A 20769-nucleotide genomic window follows, 5' to 3' on the forward strand; every position below is an offset into this window, starting at 1 on the left:
TTAACCTCTTCAGATAATTGGCTCCGTTAATAAGAGATTTCTGGTGTCTACTTGTTTGCCCTTTTCTCCCTGTAAGCACTGACTGCTTTCTGCTCTTGTAGCCTCTCTTGCCATTGAGAACTCTCTTCACTTATTTCTTCTTTTGGAATGACCAGGTCCAAGCAAACCCCAGCCAGTCAGTGCTGACCTTGGAGGGAGACGATATCGAACAATTCGAGAAGGCCATGCAGCACATTTCCTACCTGAATTCTCGACAGTTCCCCACTCCGGGAATCCGAAGGCTGCAGATCACCAGCACCATCAAGTAGGCCTGGTCTTCCTTTGCGTGGTGATTGGGGGCGGTGAGAGGAAGCAAAAGGGAGAGGTTCAGTGGGAAGAATGGCCGGGTTTATTAAAGGATGTTTTTGAAGAAATTTCAAATGAGGGTTTAGTTTGAAGAATCCTAGTGTTCCCTCTGGAATAAAAGTGATCTGTCACATTTCAGAGGCACAGAAAGGCAAATTCGGTGAAACCGTTTTTGTCCAATAATATCGGATTGTGGAATGATTAGAACGTATTTGACCCCTGAAAGAAAGGAACCGTGTCCTATTCGCCTTGATAGAGATCTCGGGCACTTCTCAGGTTTGACTGTGGACTGTGCCTGCCTCTGGTCTTCCCGCAGATGCTTCAGTGAGGATGCCTGCATGTCAGTCCCTCTTGTGGATGGCTATGTAATGGTTTTACAGCCCGAGGAACCCAAAATCAGCTTGAGTGGGATTAACCATTTTGCTCGGGCAGCTTCAGAATTTGAAAGTGCCGAAGGGGTTTCCCTGTTCCCAGAGCTTCGGATCATCAGTACCATCACCCGGGAAGTCGAGCAAGACGCAGATGGAGATGAGGAGCCCACAGGTAACCGCGTGCCACAGGGAACTTTGTCCAGCAAGAAACAGGCAGGCGAGCCTCTTGGTTGCTTCCACGGCTCATAGGTTGCTTTCACGAGGCCCCTGCCCTCGAGGAGCTCACAGTCTACTGGGGGAGACAACATGCAAACGACTCTGTACAAACTATAAATAGGAAATAATTACCGGAGGGAAGGCACTAGAATTAAGAGGAATTGAGGAAGCCTCTTCCTAGAGGAGATTTTTAATCTCTTCTGATAGCAAATAGTTGGGACTTGAAGGGAGTCAGGGAAGCCAGGAGGATATGAAAATGGAGAGTGTTCCAGGAACCTAAGACAAACAGAGCGCCAGAGGCTGAGGCAACTGAATGTCTTGTTTTGTGGAGGAGCCAAGAGACCAGTGCCACCGATAAAAGTCAAAGGAGCCTGGAGAGGTAGGAGGGGCCGGCTCAGGAAGGGCTTTGAATGCCAAATAGCATTTTGCATTTGATGCTGGAGGTGACAGGGCATTTTCTTGGAAGGTCAGGCCCCAGAGGAAAAAGTGACTTTGGATTTATGTCCACAAGCCTGAAGAAAGATGAAGTTGGTACAGTTACCCATTTTAAGCCTTTCTCTTCCAATTGTGCCTATTATTGTATTTGTGGCTTCATCCAGGTACTTCTTTATCCTTGAAAGCAGCAAGAAAAAGCCTCTGAGGTTCCCCATTGCTTGAATGAGAATCAAAGGGGAGTTTGGCCAAACCCTGGGCCTTTTTCTCCCGGGCAGAGAGGTTACTTTGATTTTGGAAAGAAAGTGATGCGTCCTCTTTATTCCCAATGTCTCTTAAAAGCTTCCCTGTAACGAAGGAAAATTTCCAGCATCTCTGCTAAGTTTTCCACCTTCCTGTGCGGGTCATTAGTGGTTTCTGGGACCCTTTGGTCAACGTTTTCTTTTTTAGTTCAAGAGTCACTGGTGTCCGAGGAAATCATGCACAATCTCGACACGTGTGAGATCACGGTGTTGGGCCAGGAGCTTAACCAAGATGAGGAAAGTTTGGAAGTGGACACGGCTCGCCTGCAGCAGAAGGGCATTGAGATGAGCAGCTCCAGCGTGGGTGTGATCATCACAGGTGAGAGAAGGGCACAGGAGACACTGTGCTGCCCCGCGTGCTCAGGGCAGCTGTGCAGGGAGCCAGGAGAAGCGGCCCCTGGATTCCTCCTCCCTGCTCGGCTTCCTCTGACATGCCCCCGTTCTGCTGGGTGGGAGCTGTGGAAAGTTAGGAGGAGGCGCCCAGTGTCTAGTAGAAAGCGAGCCGAAGAGCGCGGGAGGCCGGGCCGCCTTGTGCCAAGGCCCTCTTGGGCCCGACAGTGATGCGAGCTTTTCTGCCCTCAGGTGTGGACACCATGGCCAGCTACGAGGAGCTGCTGCATCTGGTGCGCTACCGGAACTGGCACGCCTCCGCATCTGGCTTGGACAGGAAGTTCAAGCTGGTGTGTTCCGAACTGAACGGGCGCTACGTCAGCAACGAATTCAAAGTCGAGGTCCGTGTCCGGGACGGCCTCTGGGGCTTGTGGCGTGTCGGCCCAGACCGGGCCTCGTGCAGATGGCGCGTCAGCCATGAGGCCTGCAGGCGCCCAAGAGGGAAGGCCTGAATCTTGGGGGCCTCCCTCGGGGAGGCTCCCGGCTTCCTTCTAGCTCCTGGGGGGTTCCACCATCGGGCCCAGTCAAGCATTCCTTCCTTCTGCCCGGGCTGGGGGAGGGCTGGGAAGGCGCTGGCAAGAGGCAGCTGGTGAGAGCGAGAGAGATGAGCGGGAATGCTGTGAGAGGCAACACCGGGGGAAAGGAGGCATTGCTAGGGAGGTCATGTGGCCGGTCTGGGGCCCAGGCTAGCCCACTGGTCCCTGGGGGAAGCGTGGGGCCGGGCAGGCCGCAGCAGGCTCTTGCTCCTCTTCGGCCTCTTAATAGACTGGTGGTTTTTTAGCAGGTCTCGGGGGGATGGAGGAGACCGTGCTCGAGTCCAGGATAGAAACTCTCCCAGGCAGCTAGAGGCAGCCTTGTGCAGGCCCAAAGGTGCCTGTGGCCTCCTCTCCCTGGGGAAGCACCGGCTCCGCTGGCCCCTGTGCTGGCTCTCCTCCTGCCTGGGAGGCGGAGGCTGCACCAAAGCGCTCTCTGTGTCTCTCGCAGGTGAGTGTCATCCACACGGCCAACCCCGTGGAGCACGCTAACCATATGGCCGCCCAGCCTCAGTTTGTCCATCCCGTGCATCACTCCTTTGTCGATCTGTCTGGCCACAATCTCGCAAATCCCCACCCGTTTTCAGGTAAGGCTGTTCGTGGGGCCCTCCCCACCCTGGCTCCCCCGCCCAGGCCAGAGAAGGATGTCGGGAGACAACAGCGCTCGTCCTGGGGCTGGGGCTGCTCTCTTAGGATGGCCTTTCTCTTCCCCGCCTCGCAGTGGTTCCCAGCACGGCCACTGTTGTGATTGTGGTGTGCGTCAGCTTCCTGGTTTTCATGATCATCCTGGGAGTGTTCCGCATCCGGGCCGCGCACCAGCGCACCATGCGGGATCAGGACTCGGGGAAGGAGAACGAGATGGATTGGGATGACTCTGCCCTGACCATCACAGTGAACCCCATGGAGGTAGGCCTGGGCCCGGCCGCGTGCTGGGCGGCGGGTGGTGTGGACTCGAGTGACAAGAAAGGGGATTCGCTGGGGCCTGAGCTGGAGGCCGGGGTCTGCCGGTGCCCAGCTGTCGCCTTTCTGTTTGTCAGACCTATGAGGACCAACACAGCAGTGAAGAGGAAGAGGAGGAGGAGGAAGAAGAGGAAAGTGAGGATGGGGAGGAAGAAGATGATATCACTAGTGCCGAGTCTGAAAGCAGCGAGGAGGAAGAAGGGGAGCCCGAGGAAGACCAGCACAACGTGAATCGACAGCAGCAGCTAGAATGGGACGACTCGACCCTCAGCTACTGAGCCCGTCGCTCCTGCGACCTCCCCTTCGGCTTTAAAGACTCGCTCTCGTCCCCCCGGTGTACAAAATCATTGTGGCCCGTCGGCCAGTGGCTCCCCTGCTGACCCTCCCTGCCCCCGCGCTTGCTCCTGAGCCCCCTTAGGCCCCTCCTTCCCGCTGACTGGATGGGGCGCTGGGCCCTTCTCACTCATCCCAGCCCCGCTTCCCTGGCGGGCACACGGGTGTCCGGGCCCACTCTTCTCCTGCAGTGGTCTTGTTGACAAGGGGTAAACACTGCTCATTCCCACCCAGTGAACATACTTTTTCCTTTTTTTAAAAAAGTTTTATTTTTTTCCAAATTAGTGCATGTGTAAAGGTGGCCAGGAGAGTCCTTGTGTAGATGATTAACTGACTTTTGGCTATTTTGTAAATAAATTGAGATTCTGTTCTATCTTCGTTGTGACAGCGTAAACAAGCAGGGCCTGGGGCTTAAGGCGAGGGGCAGGGGCTGGGGAAGAAGGAAGACTAGATAGAGGCCGGGCCCTGCCTGGCCAGGACAGCTCCAGGCTGGGTCCCCAAAGCTCTGCCGCTGCCCAGGGTGCTGGAGTGTCCCTTTGGGAAGGAAGCCTTTCCTCTCCTTTGGAGGATGGGCCGGGTGGGCTGCAGCTGGGATCCCGCCCTTATTTGACACACCCTGCTAGACCTGTATGTAGCTCCTTGTACAGTAACCCGGACTCCGGTCCTAGGCCTTTGTTTCTCTTTCATAAATGTCTTTCTCCCCTGCTGGTGACATTATAGAACAAGTTATACAAACTCATTGTGCATCCAGTTTAACCGTGGTTCCTAGCTGGCAGCAAACTTGGGCCCCCGTGGATTAGAGCACAAGCGCCAGAACAAGCAGCCTGTGGGGGCAGAAACCCGGCCCAGAGGGGGAGGGCTCCCTTGTTCCGGCAGCCAGGCAGGCCCACCGTCCCGGGCCTCCTTGGAGTTTGTCCCCGTGGCCGTGGTGCCAGATCTGTTCGCAAAGGGCCTAAAACCCAGACCAACACTTTTTTAAAAAAGAAATTTAAGTGTAAAATTTTAGATTTCTAAAATGGGGCGGGGGGTGATTTTGACTACTTTTCTGTGATAACCCTATCTGCTAGTTGTAAGTAAACTGGGGAACTTCTGTCTGACGGTTGTCCTGTGTTACTGTTGATGTGTAGACTTTCCTTCCATATACTTGTCACTGTAGCGGCTGTATTTAGACTTCAACCGATAGCGGTAAGATCCCGACTGACTGACTGACGGGGAACCTTTCGGATACTGTCTGTAACTGGTCGCCTCTCGTTTTTCAGATGTGTATATTGGTGAAAGGTCAGTTCGGAAAGACTGTAAACAACAATAAATTTCTGATTCTGAGTCTGGTGTGAGATTCTTTCTGAAGGGAATCGATGGCACCCACTGCGCAGCTCCCCATTGTCTTGAGCAGAGACTCTAATGACATAAAAAGGCTTTATTTTTTTAAAAATCTGCTTCTACCTCTCATTCCAAGGTTTCACAGACCACTTGTCTTAACCCACAGTCACACACAACACATCCTTCTACATACAGAAATATGAAATGATTTAAAAAAATAGAAAATATTTGTTCAAACTAGGCACATACAGTCTGTACACTGAAACCAAGAATTGCTATGTATGTGCAAAGTTGTGCTATCCTGATCCAGGAAGCACACAAACCCGTTTAAATAAATAAAGTTCTAGTCTTGGCTTTTCCTATTGTAAAATAGGTGAGCTGAATGGGTTTTGTTATTGTTTGTTGACTTTTTTTAAATTTCAGTATTTACTTTGGAACAAAAGTGCAGTCAATTTGGACTCAAACAAGACGGGGGCAGTGTGGGTGGGAGCCGATTTCTGACTGATGCAGACCTGCCTGGCAGTGGCAAACCTAACCGTGCACACAAGGCCCTTTCCGATGGTCCTGATGCACACACGACCTGGACCGAGAAAGGGGGCAGCACCTTGGTCTTTATTTAACAATGCACCTGGTCTAGGGAGAGGAGAGCTAGTCCTGGCTCTGACTCCCTTAACACTTCCACATCATCCACAGTAGGCACCCATCCCAAGGCAGGACAAGGCTGGGGAGGACTCGCAGAGGCAGCCCCCCCAGCCTCAAGGAGTTGCGCCGCCATGTAAACTCTTGAGAGCCCTGGCCACCCTCCCTCACCCGCTCACCACATACAATCTGCAAGTTGAAGGCATATCAGAAAAGGAAGTTTCCCAAAGTCCCCAGGACATGGTAACAGCAGCCTATAAGCTTTTCACATGGTTTCAAGGTTAAAAACAAACAAACAAACAAAAAACACAACAAAAAAGAAAGCCAACAGGCCCCAGTCCGCGGAGCGGGCAGCAGGCGACTACACGAAAGCACACTTGTCTCCTCCTCACCTCTCAGTGAACAGTGCGAGCTAAGACAAGCCCAATCCGTGGGGATTTGTTTTTTAAACATGGTTGAATGATAAGCATTTAAAGACCACCCATCCCAACTGAAACTGGTTCCGGCATGAGCACGTGCCAGGAAATGCAACTCACAGCTTCCTCTTACATGTGCTACCGAGCGTCCCAGGAGCCGCTCTGGCTGTACCCTTAGCTACAGACAAAATCACTTTCCTCGAATGCACAACTATATGGACTTTCCCTTCCTTCCTCCCTCCCTTCCTCCTCCCCTCCTTCTTTCCTCTTCCTTCCTCTCTTCCTTCCCTCCTTCCTTTCCTTCTTCCTTTCTTCTCCTCCTCCTTCCCTTCCTTCCTTTCTTCCTTCTCTCCTTCCTTCCTTCTCACATCTAAAAAGAGTTAAATTAGAAGATACACAGTGAGCATCCCTGAATCCTGAATAAAATGCAGTGGGCCTCAGCAGAGCCCAGGCCTCCTCTGGGAGCCTGCCCAAGTACTAGCAGCTAGTGAAGAATGCACAGGGGCAGCAGGGATGCGCCAGAGCAGCCTCCTCTGGGCCCGGATGGGGCCGAAGCAGCAGGAGATGCGAGGTGGTGAGTGGAGCGAGGCCCCCTGGCTGCTGGGCAGATGCGGTGGCGCGCTCGGTCCTGTGGAGCCGCTCCCTTGGAGACCCCCGGCCCCGAGTGGGGGCTGGGAGCATGAGAGGTCAGTCCTCCAGGGCTCCTTTTTCTCCTATCTCACTCTGGATGGCCGTCTCTCCCCTCGCCAGGCGCAAGAATGCATTCCAATCACCACTTTGTCCTCCCTTCTGTAAAGTTTCAAGTCATAATAAATTAAATGCAGGAGTTTCTTTCCATGTAAACCAAAGGCAATTGTGGAGCAGGTTCTTGCCCTGTGAGGCGCGGCGCAGGCTGTTTGGCTCCCCGGGAAGCGCCTCAGCCGATGGTCCCGTGCAGCAGCGGGCACTGCGGGCGAGTGGTCGGAGGCCCCCGGACGCTGAGCCGGGGCTGGAGCCGCCGCTACTGTCTGTTGTCTTTGGACACATTGTGGGCCAACCAGTTCACTTTGGTTTTCCAGCTTTCTCGAAGGGCTTCGTTAAACTTCACTCGGAAGTGCTTCAGGGCCTCTTCGTCCGTTTTGCCCAAGGCCAGGGAGTCCTGAGGAGGGAGAGCCGCCATCACGCGCGTGCCACCTGCCAGGACAGGCCCACATCCCGGGGGGGGGGGGGGGGGGGCTCTGCCGGGCCAGGGAGCGCGTCACCCCCTCTGCCCACGTGGCCGCGATGCCCCTGCCCGGCCAGGCGTCCCCAGGAGCGCCTGGAAACCCGGGGCCAGAAGGCCGGCGCCGGCCCTGGCCGCGGGCGCCCCCGGCTCACCTTGAGATACTGGATGTCTTTGGAGCAGCTGAGCTCGGGCAGGCCGGCTGCCCGCATCAGTGCGAAGAGATGGAGGAACAGGAGCCCGTGGCGGCGCAGGATGGTGTAGGCCCTCTCGCAGTAGCTCCGGAACCTGGGGGCAGAGGGGCGCGTGGCAGCCGCGGGCCGGCCCAGAGCCCCGGCTCCTTCCCGGCCTCCCCGCCTCGCCTTCCTCACCTCTCGAACTTCTCGCTGTTGTTGGTCTTCCCCTGCTGGATCACGTGCACGAAGTCGTAGGTGAGGATGAACGGCACGCGCTCACGGTTGATCCCGAACTTGGTCTTGAAGTTTCCCAAGAAATGGCCAAAATCGATGTGGAAGAGCTTTGGGGGCAGAGAGGGGGCTCAGAGTGTGCCCAGCCTGCAGTGGGCGCCCCCCCGCCCCCCGCCACGCCTACCTGCCCGCTCTCGCGGATCATGATGTTGTCGCTGTGCCGGTCGCCGATGCCCAGCACGTAGGTGGCCACGCAGTAGCCCGCACAGGAGAGCGTGAACTCCTCGATGGCTCGCTCCAGGGCCTCCCTGCGGGGCAGAGGCCGTCACCCCGGCGCCCCCGGCCCCTCCCCCTCCCCCTCCCCCGGCCCCTCCCTACCCAGGGTTCTTGGACTTGAGCCAGTTGAGCAGGGCGTCCTTGTTGAAGGCGGCCGTGGCGGCCATGTTGCTCTTGTTGAGCTGGATGTTGGCGATGGTGTCCGAGTGCGACACGACCTCGATGAGGCCCGTCCGGTCGCCCGTCGAGAGGCACCCGTAGGGGGTCATCCTGTGGGGCACGCGCACCTCTGAGGCCGTCCAGCCCCCGCCCCCGGCTCCAGCCGCGGGCCCCCCCAGCCCCCCGCCCCGGGCGCCCCCTCACCGCAGGTCCAGCCCCTCCTGCTTCCACAGCACGTCCATGAGCTGGATCATCTGCAGGGTGAGCATGTCCTGGCGCAGGTCTGCGGAGCCGGGAGAGAACAGGGGGGCTCCCTCAGCGTCTGGGCGGCGTCCCGGGCCGGGCCGGGCCGGGCGCCCCCCGCACTCACCGTCGCCGTTCTTGAAGATGATGCCCACGTGGCTGTCGGCGCCCCCGGCGGCCTCCTCGTTGCTGTACACGATCCACAGCGGCTTCATCTTGGAGTCCATGAAGGTGCACTGCTCCACGCTGCGAGGACGGGCAGGGGGTCTGCGGGGCGCCCCGGCTGGGCCAGCGTCCCGGACCAGGGTGGGGAGCCCAGGGGAGCTGTGGGCCGGGGCCTCCCGGGGTGGGGCAGGGCGGGGCTGGGAGGGGGCTGGCCGGGAGGCGGGGGCGAGGCGAGGACCGTCTGCCTTACCAGACTTCAGACAGTAAGGTACTGGGGTTCAGGGGAGATTGCACGTTCGAGAGGGCCTCTAAGTAGGTCTCCTGCCTCATACACACATGCATCAGCTCCTTGGTCTGCGGCTTGGTGGTCTTCTGGGAGCTCACTTTGACAAAGTCATTCAGGGCCTTCATCTTGTTCAGTGCCTCCCCCTGGCCCGGAGACAGAGGGCCGCGCTGAGTTCCCCGGGGAGTCTCTGGGCCGGGCGGCCGGGCCCCGCCCCTCCCCCGCACCCCGGCCCCTCACCTGCTTCATCAACACCTTCATGTGGTGGTTGCTGCCCCGGCAATAGGCCTCCATGATGAGGCCAAAGCGCAAAGCCACTGAGGGGACGTGCATCTCCGAGCTAGGGGGAGAGAGCTGGCTCACCCACCCGGGCACGGCGAGGGGCCCGTCCGGCCTCCCCCCCCAGCTGCCCCCGGCCCTGGGCTCCGAGACCAGCTGCTCATTGCCTGGCACATAGGCTGGCTGGGCCCAGGAGAGGGCCAGGAGAAGGCCGGGAGAAGGCCGGGAGAGGGCCTGGGAGAAGGCCTGGAGAAGGCTGGGAGAGGGCTCAGGAGAGGGCTGGGCGAGGGCCTGGGAGAAGGCCGGGAGAGGGCCTGGAGAGGGCCTGGGAGAAGGCCTGGAGAAGGCTGGGAGAGGGCTCAGGAGAGGGCCAGGAGAGGGCCTGGGAGAAGGCCGGGAGAAGGCCGGGAGAAGGCCGGGAGAGGGCCTGGGAGAAGGCCGGGAGAGGGCCTGGGAGAAGGCCGGGAGAAGGCCGGGAGAAGGCCGGGAGAGGGCCCAGGAGAGGGCCAGGAGAGGGCCCGGGAGAAGGCCGGGAGAGGGCCTGGAGAGGGCCTGGGAGAAGGCCGGGAGAGGGCCTGGGAGAAGGCCGGGAGAGGGCCTGGAGAGGGCCTGGGAGAAGGCCGGGAGAAGGCCGGGAGAAGGCCGGGAGAGGGCCCAGGAGAGGGCCAGGAGAGGGCCCGGGAGAAGGCCGGGAGAGGGCCTGGAGAGGGCCTGGGAGAAGGCCGGGAGAGGGCCTGGGAGAAGGCCGGGAGAGGGCCTGGGAGAAGGCCGGGAGAAGGCCGGGAGAAGGCCGGGAGAGGGCCTGGGAGAAGGCCGGGAGAAGGCCGGGAGAGGGCCCAGGAGAGGGCCAGGAGAGGTCCCGGGAGAAGGCCGGGAGAGGGCCAGGAGAGGGCCCACCAGGGAGAACACTCACCGCAGGTGCCAGAAGAGGAAGTGGCCGATCTTGCGGTTGGCAAGGGCCCGATCCAGTAGGAACTTGGTCAGCTCACAGTCTAGGTAGGATTCGTACTTGAGCACCTGCACCAGCTGCAGGAGGTACTGGAAAAGCTCGTCATCCCTGAGGGGAGGGGAGGGAAGGAGGCTCGCAGGCTGGCGCAGACCCAATGGGGAGGAGGCCAAGGCTGCCCGCCCGGCCTCTTTGCTCTCCCCTCCCCAGGGAGAATGTCTTGAGGAGATCCAAGCTCCCGAGAGGGACCAGGGTGGCTAAGGGGGGGAAAGGCTGGCCTGGAGGCCAGGAGAGGCCGGCGCCAGCCCTGCTTCCATCCCGTCTTAGAGGCTGACCACGGGCAGGTCCCCGAGAACCCGTCTCCCCAGCGAAGCCGCCCCCGTGATGGGGCGAGGCCACCCGGGAGGACTCACGTCAGCTTCCTCAAGGACTGGATGGCAAAGGAGCCCACGTGGCGATCGGGGAAGCTGAAGTCCAGCAGCTCCAGCGCACTGAGCACAGGGAGCTCGGGCCAGGAGCGGAGCAGAAAGAGCATCTAGGGAGAGGGGCGCCTGTCAGCCTGGGCACGAGGCCATGCCCGTGTGGGCCCGTCAGCGTGGCCGGACGCCGCGTTCCCCGCCATGCCCACCTGGGCCACATCTTCGTGCCTGTTCCACTTGGTGACCAGCAGGAGCCTGGCCAGGGCCTCGGGGAACTGCTCCTGGATCTCACGGCGCATTTTCCACACCAGGTCTTTCTCGTGCTCGTACAGCTCTCCTGCCACCTTGCGCTCTAGGATCTCCCGAAGCTGCTGCTGCTGGAGGAGGAGGAGGAGGAGGAAGGGCAGGCTCACCCCAGTGGGGTGCCCGGGGCTCGGCCAGGAGAGGCCGGGAAGCGGGGCCGCCTGGCTTACCTCGTCCTCGGTGAATCGTGCGTGCTCTCCGTTTTTCCCCAGCTCCAAAATCTACAAGAGAGCCCGACCCGCTCTCAGGCACTGCTCCCCAGCAGGAGGGCAGCCCCGGGGCGCGAGGGGAAGCACTGGGGGGCCCCCACTGACCTTCTCCAGAGTAGGGTAGTACACAGGGTGGGGAGCCACTTCGGGGATGCAGATGACGAGGGCTGCGGCACTCTCGGTGTTGGGGTTACTCCGCACAGTGCCCATGGGGTTCAGCAGTTCCCCCTTCTCATCTGGGAACGGAATCAGCCCACAGGAGCCATAAAGCGGGCCGCCCCTGCCCTAGCCCCCTCCGGCCCCCTCCCTCAGGAAGCCCTGGCGGCACGGCTGTACCCGGGACGGAGGACCACATGTACAGGCAGCACTCGCCGGTCTTCAGCTGGTCCTTGTAGTCAAACAGCATGAGGTTGGCCCAGGCAATGGGGCAGTCCTGGGGAGGGCAGAGACCTGGGCTGAAGGACGGGGCCCTTCGCTCGCTCGCTCGCTCGCCCCCAGATGCCGCGGCGGCACCGCCGAGCCCAAGATCGGAGAGGGGGCCTCCCTCGTAGGAGAGGCCGCTGAGGCTGGGGGAGGGAAAGGACCTGCCCACGGTCACCCCTCGCCCCTTCTCCCGAGCCTCCACTCCCGTTTCTTCCTGAGGACCGGGCAGAGGGCGCCCGGACTTCTCCCCCTACCCAGAATGGGCCCTAAGGGGGAAAGGGAAGGGGAGGGGCCCAGGGGGGCAGCAGGGAGGCTGGCCCTGGGCAGGCCCCCGTCCACGTACGGCCTTCTTGGACTTCTTCTTGGTGGAGCGGGCCTTCTTGGCCTTCTCGATGACGGCGTAGAGGGCAAAGCAGAGCCGGGCCATGCGGGGCAGGTCACAGACGTTGATGTCGAACTCGAGCCGCTGCCTCCACACGGGCTCCGAGCACACGGTCACCTCAGAGCTGGACACCGTCTTGCACAGCATTTCATTCCCGTGGAAGAGGCCAGCCAGCACCACGAGCTGGACGGGAGAGCAAGCACAGGGGAGGGGAGGTGTCGTGGGCCCGAGGACCAGGAAGGAAGCCCAGCCTCGGCCTCCTCCCCGGGCAACAGGAAACTCCGGGGAGGAAGAAGAAACCCGAGGTGCCCTGGGAGCCAGTGTTGGAGGCAAGAAGGAGGCGGAGGGAGGCTCGTCTTGAATCTAAGGCCAGCCCCCGAGAGGCTAGGCCGTGGTGGGTGCTGCGGTGGGATGGCGGAGGACGAGGAGGAAGGGGCCCGGAGACAAACCCAAGGCCTGGCCGTGGCCTCCGGGAGAGAGCAAGGCGGAAGGGGCCTGGAGACAAACCCAGGGCCTGGCCGTGGCCTCAGGAGACAAACCCGGGGCCTGGCCGTGGCCTCCGGGAGAGAGCAAGGCGGAAGGGGCCTGGAGACAAACCCGGGGCCTGGCTGTGGCCTCAGGGAGAGAGCTCTCTTCTGGAGGCACCACAGGAGCCCTGCGGAGCCCCTCGGACCGGCCCTTTAGCCGCCTCCCATTCCCAGAAGCCAGAGGTCCGAACTTCTAAGAAGCCGACAGGCACTTGGGTTAGTCAGCCCCCCGCGCCCCCTTCCTGTTTTCACCAGGCCCCAAGAGCTGCTGGGTCATGTGGGTGCACCGTGTGCACCGAGGGCAGCCTTACCTTCATCCGCTCATCGGCGTTCACCTTGCTGCCCTGAACCAGCTCGATGCAGAAGGGCTGCTCCAGGGACCACAGAGACACGGAGGAGGGCTACATGGGAGAGCCAAGGCCCATGACGGGGTGCAAAGGCTGGGGACCCCCACCGGGCTCCCCTCTGCACACAGGGCACCCCCCACCAGGCTCCCCTCTGCAGGCAGGGCACCCCCAGGCCGCCTTTCCCTTCCTGGCCGGGGGCCGCACGCACCTTCTTCACGGGGATGGGGGGCGGCTTGGCCCGGAGCTTCGGGGCCTGGGCCGGGGGGTTGCTCTGCTCGTCGCGCATGGCCAGGATGGAGGACGAGTGGACCATGGTGAGGTGGGGGGTGAGCCCCTTGTGCAGGCAGTGGCAGATATACTGCAAGGAGAGGAGGGCGGCTGCAGGGGCGCCCCGGGCTTGCTGCTGCTGCCGCCCAGGCTCGGCCCGCACCCTGACTCACCTGGAACTGGAAGAGGGGGTGGTTCCCATACAGGTACTCGTACTTGCCGTTCACCTGCAGCGTGTAGTCCTCGGGCCGCTCGAGCCCCGACTGCCGGAACACGGTGGCCCTCTTCTTGAGGGCGCAGGCCATCAGCGCCAGGGGGAGGTCATTGGGGGACACCTGGAAGGTGAAGCTCTCCTGGGGGGAGCGGAGGGGGGGCTCAGCCGGGTGGGGCCGGCCACGGGGCCCGGAGGGGGGAATGGGGGTGCCTACCTCATTGCCCTCAAACTTGACATTGACAAAGAGGTTCCTGTTGGGTGCCCGCAGCGTGCCGGCCCCCCAGCCATGGGACGAGGGCTCCAGCTGGAGGGGGAAGTTGTAATGCATCCAGGCCTCCCAGCCCAGCTGCTGCCGGTGGGCCGCGGCCTCCTCGCAGAACTGGCGCATCTTGGCGCGGAAGTCATTGACTTCGGGATCCCGCAGAGAGTCGAATTCATGCAGCCCTGGGGACAAGGGGGGCAGCGGCGCTGTGACGGCCCTTCCGGCCCCCCTCCCCCCTCGTCCCCACTTCCCGGCCGGCCGGCCAGGCTCACCTTTGCCGATGAGGAGGCTGATCTGCGAGTTGATGAGCTTCTTCACACGGTCCCCCTGGCGGGCCACGAGCCGCAGCACGGGCAGGAAGGGCTGGATGTCGCACAGGCGCCGCTGCTCGTCCTCCAGCTCCTGCTGCTCGGCCGTCTGGTTGATGCAGGTGAAGACGTAGGCCTCGGGGTCGCTGAGCATGTGGAACAGGGGCTCGTACTGGGCATGGTGCCAGAGGACCTGGGGAGAGGCCGGGGCTCACTGTACCAAACGCATGTCGCCCTGAGCCTCGCCACAGCCCTGGGAAGGGGGCCCAGTGGGTCACCCCATTTTACAGAGGACAAACGGGCTAAGAAAAAGCAAGCAGCTCGCCCAAGGAAGCCCAGGCTTCTCAACATCTGAAGCAGGACTCCAATTCAGGTCTCCCTGACTCTAAGACCGGTGCTAGGGGCTGTCACAGGCATGGAGCTGGGCCTGGAGTCAGGAAGATCTGAGTTCAAATCCAACCTCAGATCCTTCTAGCGGTGCCACTCTGGGCAAGTCATTTCACCTCTGTCTGCCTCAGTTTCCGCACCTTCCTCCAAGGATTGTTGTAAAGATCAAATGAGGTGGTATTTGTAAAGTGCTTCTTAGCACAGTGCCTGGCACACAGTAGGTGCTATATACATGCTAATTATTACTATTACTAACCAGTTATTGCACTTCCAGCTCCCTTTTGGGGTGGCACCACAAGGATATTTACCTGTATGCCCAGTGGCCTTTGGGGACCTTCCCTTAAGGGCCAGGCAGAAATTCTCTGGGTTATCGTGAATGGATTCTAGCTTCTGTGAGCCTCCAATCCAACCCCCATTTTTCATGCGGAGGTCAGAAAGCTCTGACTAAAAGAAGCCCGCCAAGAAAAGTAGAAAGTTCAGAAGAAGCAGAGACAAGCACAGCGGTCTGGAAAAGTCCTTTTTTAAAATAGTGAGAGGAAGGAAAGATTCAGGGCTTCACGCGAGTAATCCTTCGCCTGCCCTGCTGAAGGATTATTTATGGAGGTGCTGCAGTTCAGAATAAAATAATAAAATTTAAAAATTAAAGGATTAAGAGCAAAAAACAAAACCCGAAACTCGGTGACCTCTCTTGGCCTGGACAAGAGCCACGCTCTGATGGCCGGCCCGACTGGTTCTTTTACATCCCGTTTTGGGAGGGAGCCGTCCATCTGAGTGTGTGGGGCCAATCTTCCCATCCATCCTAATGAAAGCAAGGCTATGGGGAATTGGTGGCCATCTCTTGGCTCGCTGCTGGCCCTGCGCCACTAAGAACCGTCCACTTGCCTTTCCTCCGAGCCAAGCCAGAGCCCAGGCTGACCAAACACATTGCTGGCCACCCTCAAGGCTGCAGAGGCCTTTCCTGGCTGAGATGGCCCCCTGAACATCCCTAGCTCCTCCTGGAGGCTGTCGGAAACCCTCCAAGACGACCCAAGACTTCTGGGTACAGGGCTCCGAGGGCAGTGGTCAAGGCTGAGCAGGGAGCCAAGGGCTGATTCTCACAGACCTCCGACTCCTTCGTTCCCAGGGAACTCTAGAAGAGATCTCCATAAGGACTTTCTCCCTCAATACAGACCCCCGGGATCCTGTGTTCACCCCCACACAAATCTCTGTCTCTGTCTCTCTTCCTCTCTCTGATACGCCCCCCCCCCCCCAAAGAAGGCCAGACTGGAAAGAATACAGGAGTTGGAGACAAAAGCCCTGGGCCTGAGTGCCTACCTGGCATTGTACTAGCTCTAGGGCTTTTTTGTTGTTCTTCAGTCATTTCAGTCATGTTTGACTCTTCGTGACCCCATTTGGGATTTTCTTGGCAAAGATTCTGGATTTCCTTCTCCAGCTCATTTGACAGATGAGAAAATCGAGTCAAACAGGGTTAAATGACTCGGCCAGAGTCACGCTGATAGTAAGTATCTGAGACCAAATTTGAACTCGGGTCTTCCTAACTCCAGGTCTAGCCCCCTAGCTTTAGAGTAGGCATATTACTTTATAAACCTCAGTTCCACTATCTATAAAATGGGAATAATAATCCTTGCACTCCCTACCTCAAAGAGTTGGGAGGAAAAGCATCTGGGGAACCTTTTGGCCATTTCCTTCCCCCCTTTAAAACTGGAAGAAAAGCTCCTCAACGCCTCCTAACAATCCTCTCCTGTTTCACCCTAAAACATTTAAAGGTTCTTTGTCTCTTTCTTTAAATTGATGTTTAATTTTTCAATTGTTTTTGTCTTTACATCAGCCAGATTTCCTTCTCTTAACATTGACTTTTTTAAAAGGAAAAGGAAGAAAATTCAACCGGGCCAATGGCCATATTGAAAGCAGTTCCCCACTTGTGGCCCCCCATCCTCCAGCAGGCGCTGGCTTGCCCATCACTGTCTTCCTGACCCCCCCCCCCCACACACAGTAGGTCAGAAAGGAAAGCAGAGATGAAGGCGCTGTCATCTGCCACCATTTGCCCTCCAACCCTCCTTAATGAAGGGAGAGATCCCAGAGGGGCCACTGAAGAAGTGAGCTCTGAGAGGAGGCTAAAGACACAGCAGAAAACCAAGCCTGCCAACAAAGCCTCCCCGAGCCCAGGCTCCACCACCACCAGCCTCAAGCCAGAGGCAGGGCAGCCAAGGCTTCTGGGAGCTTGTCCTCCAGCTGCATAGCCCCACTTCTCTGACAAAGCTGGAACACAGGGAGGCCTCAGACGGCCAGGCGCTGAGGGCCCGGCCGCAGGGAGACTGGTACCTGCTTGATGGTGCTGAGGTTGGCATTTCGAGAGACGGGGAAGTTCAGGTAGACCCCCGTGGGCAGCAAGAAATCGACCACCACGCTCTGGTTTTCCTCCTTGGACCAGAATTCCATAGGACAGTCGACTCCCGGGGGCATCCTGCTCCGCTCCTCTGCTATGAGCTGCCCTGGAAGAGAAGGCCCGGCTCAGCCCAGAACTGCAGGTACCTTTCCTGGTGCCCATCTCCGTGCGGGGCTGCTGGGAGCCCCAGAGGCGAGTCCTGGCACCCAGAGCCCCAGCCCGAAGCCAGCCTCCGAGGAGACAGCACCCTCTGGGGCCCCACAAACACGGGGTCTGGCCACCAAAGTCCTTGGCCCTGTCAGACTGCCCAACATTTACCACAGAGCTAGGCATGCAGTAAACTCTGGGCTAAGGCCTTTTCATTCGTTTGGGCATCATTCCCTCATCCCACAGCCCCAGGCTAGGATGACCAGAAGTTTCTTGAATTGCACCCAGGAGGAAGTCTAGACGGGCTCCTCTGTTAGGGCAGCAAACCATTTGGTTTGAAATTCTTTAGGGAAAAAAGCCCCCCAATAAGGAACCACCCCCACCCCCGAGACCCTTTGTAGGAGGCTGAAGGGGCAAGCGCAGCCGGAAGTGAGCAGTATGTGGAGCCGTGGGCAGGAGGCAGCGCCAGGAAGCTAGGCCCACTGCCTGGGGAGAGCCCAGGCCTGAACTGGCCTCCGCCTCGAGCACAGCCATCTCTCTAGCCTCCAACTGGGTGGGGGGGCTGTGTCCTGGCAACGACAACTCCCTCCCCTTCCCGTTCCCCCCAGTGCCCGGCGTCAGCTCTCCTTCCATCCTGCGACCTCCCTTATCGGTCCAGAGGCTGTCCTGGGCGCCGTGGGCAGAGCGATCCACCCCGGCCCATTCTAGAAGGCCCAGATGCTGCACGCCGTACGGCCCAGTCAGCGGCAGGCGAGAAAAAGGCAGCAGAAAGGAAAGGGGCTGGGTCAGGGCAGAGGCCGCCAAAGGAAAAGGTTGCTCCCTCCCCCTGTGCCTCCCTGGGAATTGCAGACACGTCAATACTTCCTAGGTGAATTCACTGTCTTGATTTTGGTCCCAGCCTGGGATTTCCTCCAAGCCCCCTCGGAGCACCCTAGACCAGTCGGCCAGCCGTCAGTGAGCGTCTACGCTGCGGCGGTGAGGTGTCCAAGGCTGGCTTGAACCCAGAGCATCCCGACCGGCACTGGTTCTGGCCACTCAGACTTGGGCTTCTCTGGGATGAACGAGGCGATCACGTTCATGGGGGGGCGCCACAGCTTCTCGGTCTCCGCCCCATGGGAGCCCGAGGCCCAAGGGAGACTCGGAAAGGAGGCTTATGTGGAGGGCAAGCTCACGGGGGGAGGCTATCTGCCCTTCTCCAAAAGCAACCCCCTGGAAACGAAGAGCTCCTGGTTTCCTCTCCAGTCCCCCCCCTCCTCCTCCTCTTCTGCTTACTGAAACGTTGGTGGATTTTAGTGATAAAGCGTACAATAAAGAGACATTTAAAAATAAAATCACTAAGATACCCCTTTACACCTCTCACGTGGAAAAAAGTGGGTAAACCAGATCGGCTGGGATGCTGGTGGGCCTGGAGGTGGCTAGCAGCCTTCGAAGGGCTGCGGCTGACTCCCAGACCTCCGTCACCAGCAGCGGCCTCCTCCCCGAGGGTCCGTCGCCCGCGCTCGGCTGCCCGGGGATCTCACCCGCATCCTTGCTCTTCTAAGGCTCCCGTCTGCGCTCTTCCCTGCCCCCCCCCCCCATGCCTTCAGCTGCCCCCACAGCTCCGGCCCCTGCGTGTCTTCTCGGTGGTTTTCCTGCCTCAACTTTCTTTCTGTCCCTCCAAGTAAGACATTCTGCTTATTGGTATTTGTTAGTGTTGTTTATACCTCAAGAACTGATTAGAGCGGAGAAAGAAAAAGGAAGCTGGGAGTCGAGGCTGGCCTTCACTACGGCTGGGCAGGGAAAAGGGCTTGTCTGTACCCGAACGTCCGTGCCGGGCAGAGACGTTCCGGGGCTCCTCTGGGGGAGAACGAGCGAGGGAGAAGCTGCGGGCGGAGCGGGGGCTGCAGGCACCAACGTCGAGGGCCTGGAGATGAGGCCAGGGGCCGCGGGCCAGAAGGAGGGCGGCTCCCGCACTTCCCAGCCATGCTGGCCCTCAGCAGAAGCTCCCGCGGACACCGGACGCCCGTTTGCCTGCTAAGTGTCGTGGCAGGGAGGCGAGGACCCGGGTGCCCCCCGCGTCCCCCAACAGTGCCGCTGACGGGGAGAAAAGACCCCCCGTGTGTCCATTGACAACAAGGACGTCTCTGAAAGCCCAGCTTCCGAGGTGTCGTGACCCCGACGGCCAGGCTGCGAGGAGGCCGGGAGAACCCGTCCCGCCAGCTCGACACCTACAAGCAGACAGACCAGGCCCTGGGCTAGGCACCGGCCACACAGAGAGCTTTGAGTTTCATAGGTGGATTATAGGGGAGGAAACTGAGGCTCAGGGAAGACCCCGTCACCCCTCCCCCAGACTAAACGACCAGTCTCCCCCCTTTGTGCCTCTTCCCTCAACACCTTCCTAAAGCACAGATGTGGCCGGGCCACTCTCTACTAGACAGTGGGGGTGGGGGGCCTCTCTCTTCAATACTGTGTATTGGCTCCAAGGCAGAAGAGTGGTGAGGGCTAGGCAATGACTTGCCCAGGGTCACCCAGCTGGGAAGTGTCTGAGGCCAGATTGGAACCCAGGAGCCCCTGTGTCCAGGCCCGGCTCTCCATCCACTGAGCGGCTCCGGTGCGCTCCCAGCTCTTCTGTCAGTGGCCATAGGAGCCCCCAGCCACCCGCACGCCTTTCCCTTTCCTGGGCATTTGGAGCCGTGCCGGCAGGCCCCGGGGCTGGCCCGGCTCTGGGGCTTCTCTGACCACAAACAGCTGCCTGGGGCCCCGGTCCCACGGCCCGCGGAGTCATCTCCCGGAGGAGACAATGAGTCACTGGAGGCCCCGGCGGCCAGGGGAGCCCACCGTCATGCTGCACTGCTTGACACGGAGACAGCTGAGGCGGAAGGGCAAGGGCTAGGCCATGGGGGTCACGTGACCAAGACGCTTAACAGCAGTTCAGGAAAACCAGCCAGCTCATCCAGGGGGTCTTCTGCATCCTAGTCCCCCTCTGTCCCAGAGGTGAAGAAAGGCCCCACGGCGAGGCCCGGGTCCCAAAGTAAGTGACTTACGAGAGGGATTTGAACCTGGACCTTCTGCCAGCACCAGCCTTCTTCTGAGGCCACAACCTTCATCCCCAAACAGGGAAACAGAATCACAGCATTTCCGCCAAGCTTGAAGGTCTGTCCAGGCCTTTCTGAACTTCAGCTTGGGAGGCGGGTGCTAGTGTCATCCCCATTTTAGAGGAAGAAGCTGAGGGCCTAGAGCTGGCCAGCGAATACGTGCCTCTCCAGGCCCAGGGCTCTACGGACTGTGGCGCCCCGGCTACCTCCAAGAGGTGACCCTCTACTGACAGGGACCCTCCTGTCACCCCAAATCCAGGGCTCTAAGAAATCGGGTGCAAGAAGGGTGCCACAGTGAGGTTCCAGCTGACCCGAACAAGCCCCAAACCTCGGGCCACATCTATGTGCAGGCCTCATACCAGCTCGCATCCTAGTAGGCTCCCCTGCCTTAAAAATACCTTGTGAACACGCGTTTGTCCCCACCAAGAGGGATGGGAAATCAGGGACTCTGCCGTTTCCCTCTTCCCCTCTCGGAGGGGCTCATTTCACAACAGCCCCAAACCCGGCAGCCGTGCCCGGGAAGGTGTGTCTCACTGAGGCGGACCAGAAATCCTGCTTGGTTGCTAGCTGCCGGGAGAAGCTGGGGCCGGGCCCGAAGAGCTCTCTGCAGAAAGGACCCAAGCCGGAAGCGCCTTCCTCCCCAGGGTGCGGCGGCCACCTTCCAGAGTCCCCACGGTCCAGGAGGATGCAGGCAGGCAGCCGACGATCTGCAGCACGGCAGGCCGCGCGCTACCACAGAGTCCTGCCTGGTTTTCCAGAGAGTGGCCAGTGTGTCGTTCTGAGGAGGGAGAATTCACGAGGTTTCCCCCAAAATGGATGTTAAGTGGTCACGGGCCACTTGGATTTCAGAGTGCACTGCCCTGGACCGCCCCGGACCAGGGCACGGCTACCTGTCGGC

The 20769-nt window shown here is 59.6% G+C and overlaps 2 protein-coding genes across 8 annotated transcripts in view; one reads left to right on the forward strand and one right to left on the reverse strand.

Annotated features, from left to right (window-relative positions):
• Window positions 1–5205, forward strand: part of CLSTN1 (calsyntenin 1) — an 83972-nt gene extending 78767 nt beyond the window's left edge. For all 4 annotated transcript variants that reach the window (XM_003341031.4, XM_056795816.1, XM_056795815.1 and 1 more), the window contains 7 exons: window positions 156–304; window positions 662–888; window positions 1815–1985; window positions 2249–2397; window positions 3041–3176; window positions 3311–3495; window positions 3627–5205. In XM_003341031.4, coding sequence (XP_003341079.3) covers window positions 156–304; window positions 662–888; window positions 1815–1985; window positions 2249–2397; window positions 3041–3176; window positions 3311–3495; window positions 3627–3827 — 1218 coding nt within the window. In that variant the 3' untranslated portion in view covers window positions 3828–5205. The remainder of the gene's footprint in view (window positions 1–155; window positions 305–661; window positions 889–1814; window positions 1986–2248; window positions 2398–3040; window positions 3177–3310; window positions 3496–3626) is intronic.
• A 76-nt stretch (window positions 5206–5281) lies between these two features.
• PIK3CD (phosphatidylinositol-4,5-bisphosphate 3-kinase catalytic subunit delta) overlaps window positions 5282–20769 on the reverse strand; it is a 63467-nt gene continuing 47979 nt past the window's right edge. For 2 of the 4 annotated variants that reach the window (XM_056795813.1, XM_056795812.1), the window contains exons 3-24: window positions 16587–16756; window positions 13842–14070; window positions 13522–13751; window positions 13267–13446; window positions 13035–13184; window positions 12791–12880; window positions 11914–12135; window positions 11484–11580; window positions 11253–11383; window positions 11109–11159; window positions 10845–11012; window positions 10630–10751; window positions 10184–10327; window positions 9232–9331; window positions 8959–9137; window positions 8671–8789; window positions 8505–8583; window positions 8244–8411; window positions 8050–8173; window positions 7830–7975; window positions 7614–7746; window positions 5282–7395 (exon numbers count right to left, since the gene is read on the reverse strand). In XM_056795813.1, the coding sequence (XP_056651791.1) occupies window positions 7258–7395; window positions 7614–7746; window positions 7830–7975; window positions 8050–8173; window positions 8244–8411; window positions 8505–8583; window positions 8671–8789; window positions 8959–9137; window positions 9232–9331; window positions 10184–10327; window positions 10630–10751; window positions 10845–11012; window positions 11109–11159; window positions 11253–11383; window positions 11484–11580; window positions 11914–12135; window positions 12791–12880; window positions 13035–13184; window positions 13267–13446; window positions 13522–13751; window positions 13842–14070; window positions 16587–16727 (3141 nt within the window). In that variant the 5' untranslated portion in view covers window positions 16728–16756 and the 3' untranslated portion in view covers window positions 5282–7257. Of the gene's footprint in view, window positions 7396–7613; window positions 7747–7829; window positions 7976–8049; window positions 8174–8243; window positions 8412–8504; window positions 8584–8670; window positions 8790–8958; window positions 9138–9231; window positions 9332–10183; window positions 10328–10629; window positions 10752–10844; window positions 11013–11108; window positions 11160–11252; window positions 11384–11483; window positions 11581–11913; window positions 12136–12790; window positions 12881–13034; window positions 13185–13266; window positions 13447–13521; window positions 13752–13841; window positions 14071–16586; window positions 16757–20769 lie in introns of those variants that run through there. The other 2 variants (XM_056795814.1, XR_008911571.1) reach the window with 2 other exon arrangements.

Source organism: Monodelphis domestica, chromosome 4 (assembly GCF_027887165.1).
Source record: "Monodelphis domestica isolate mMonDom1 chromosome 4, mMonDom1.pri, whole genome shotgun sequence".
Classification (NCBI taxonomy): Eukaryota; Metazoa; Chordata; class Mammalia; order Didelphimorphia; family Didelphidae; genus Monodelphis; species Monodelphis domestica.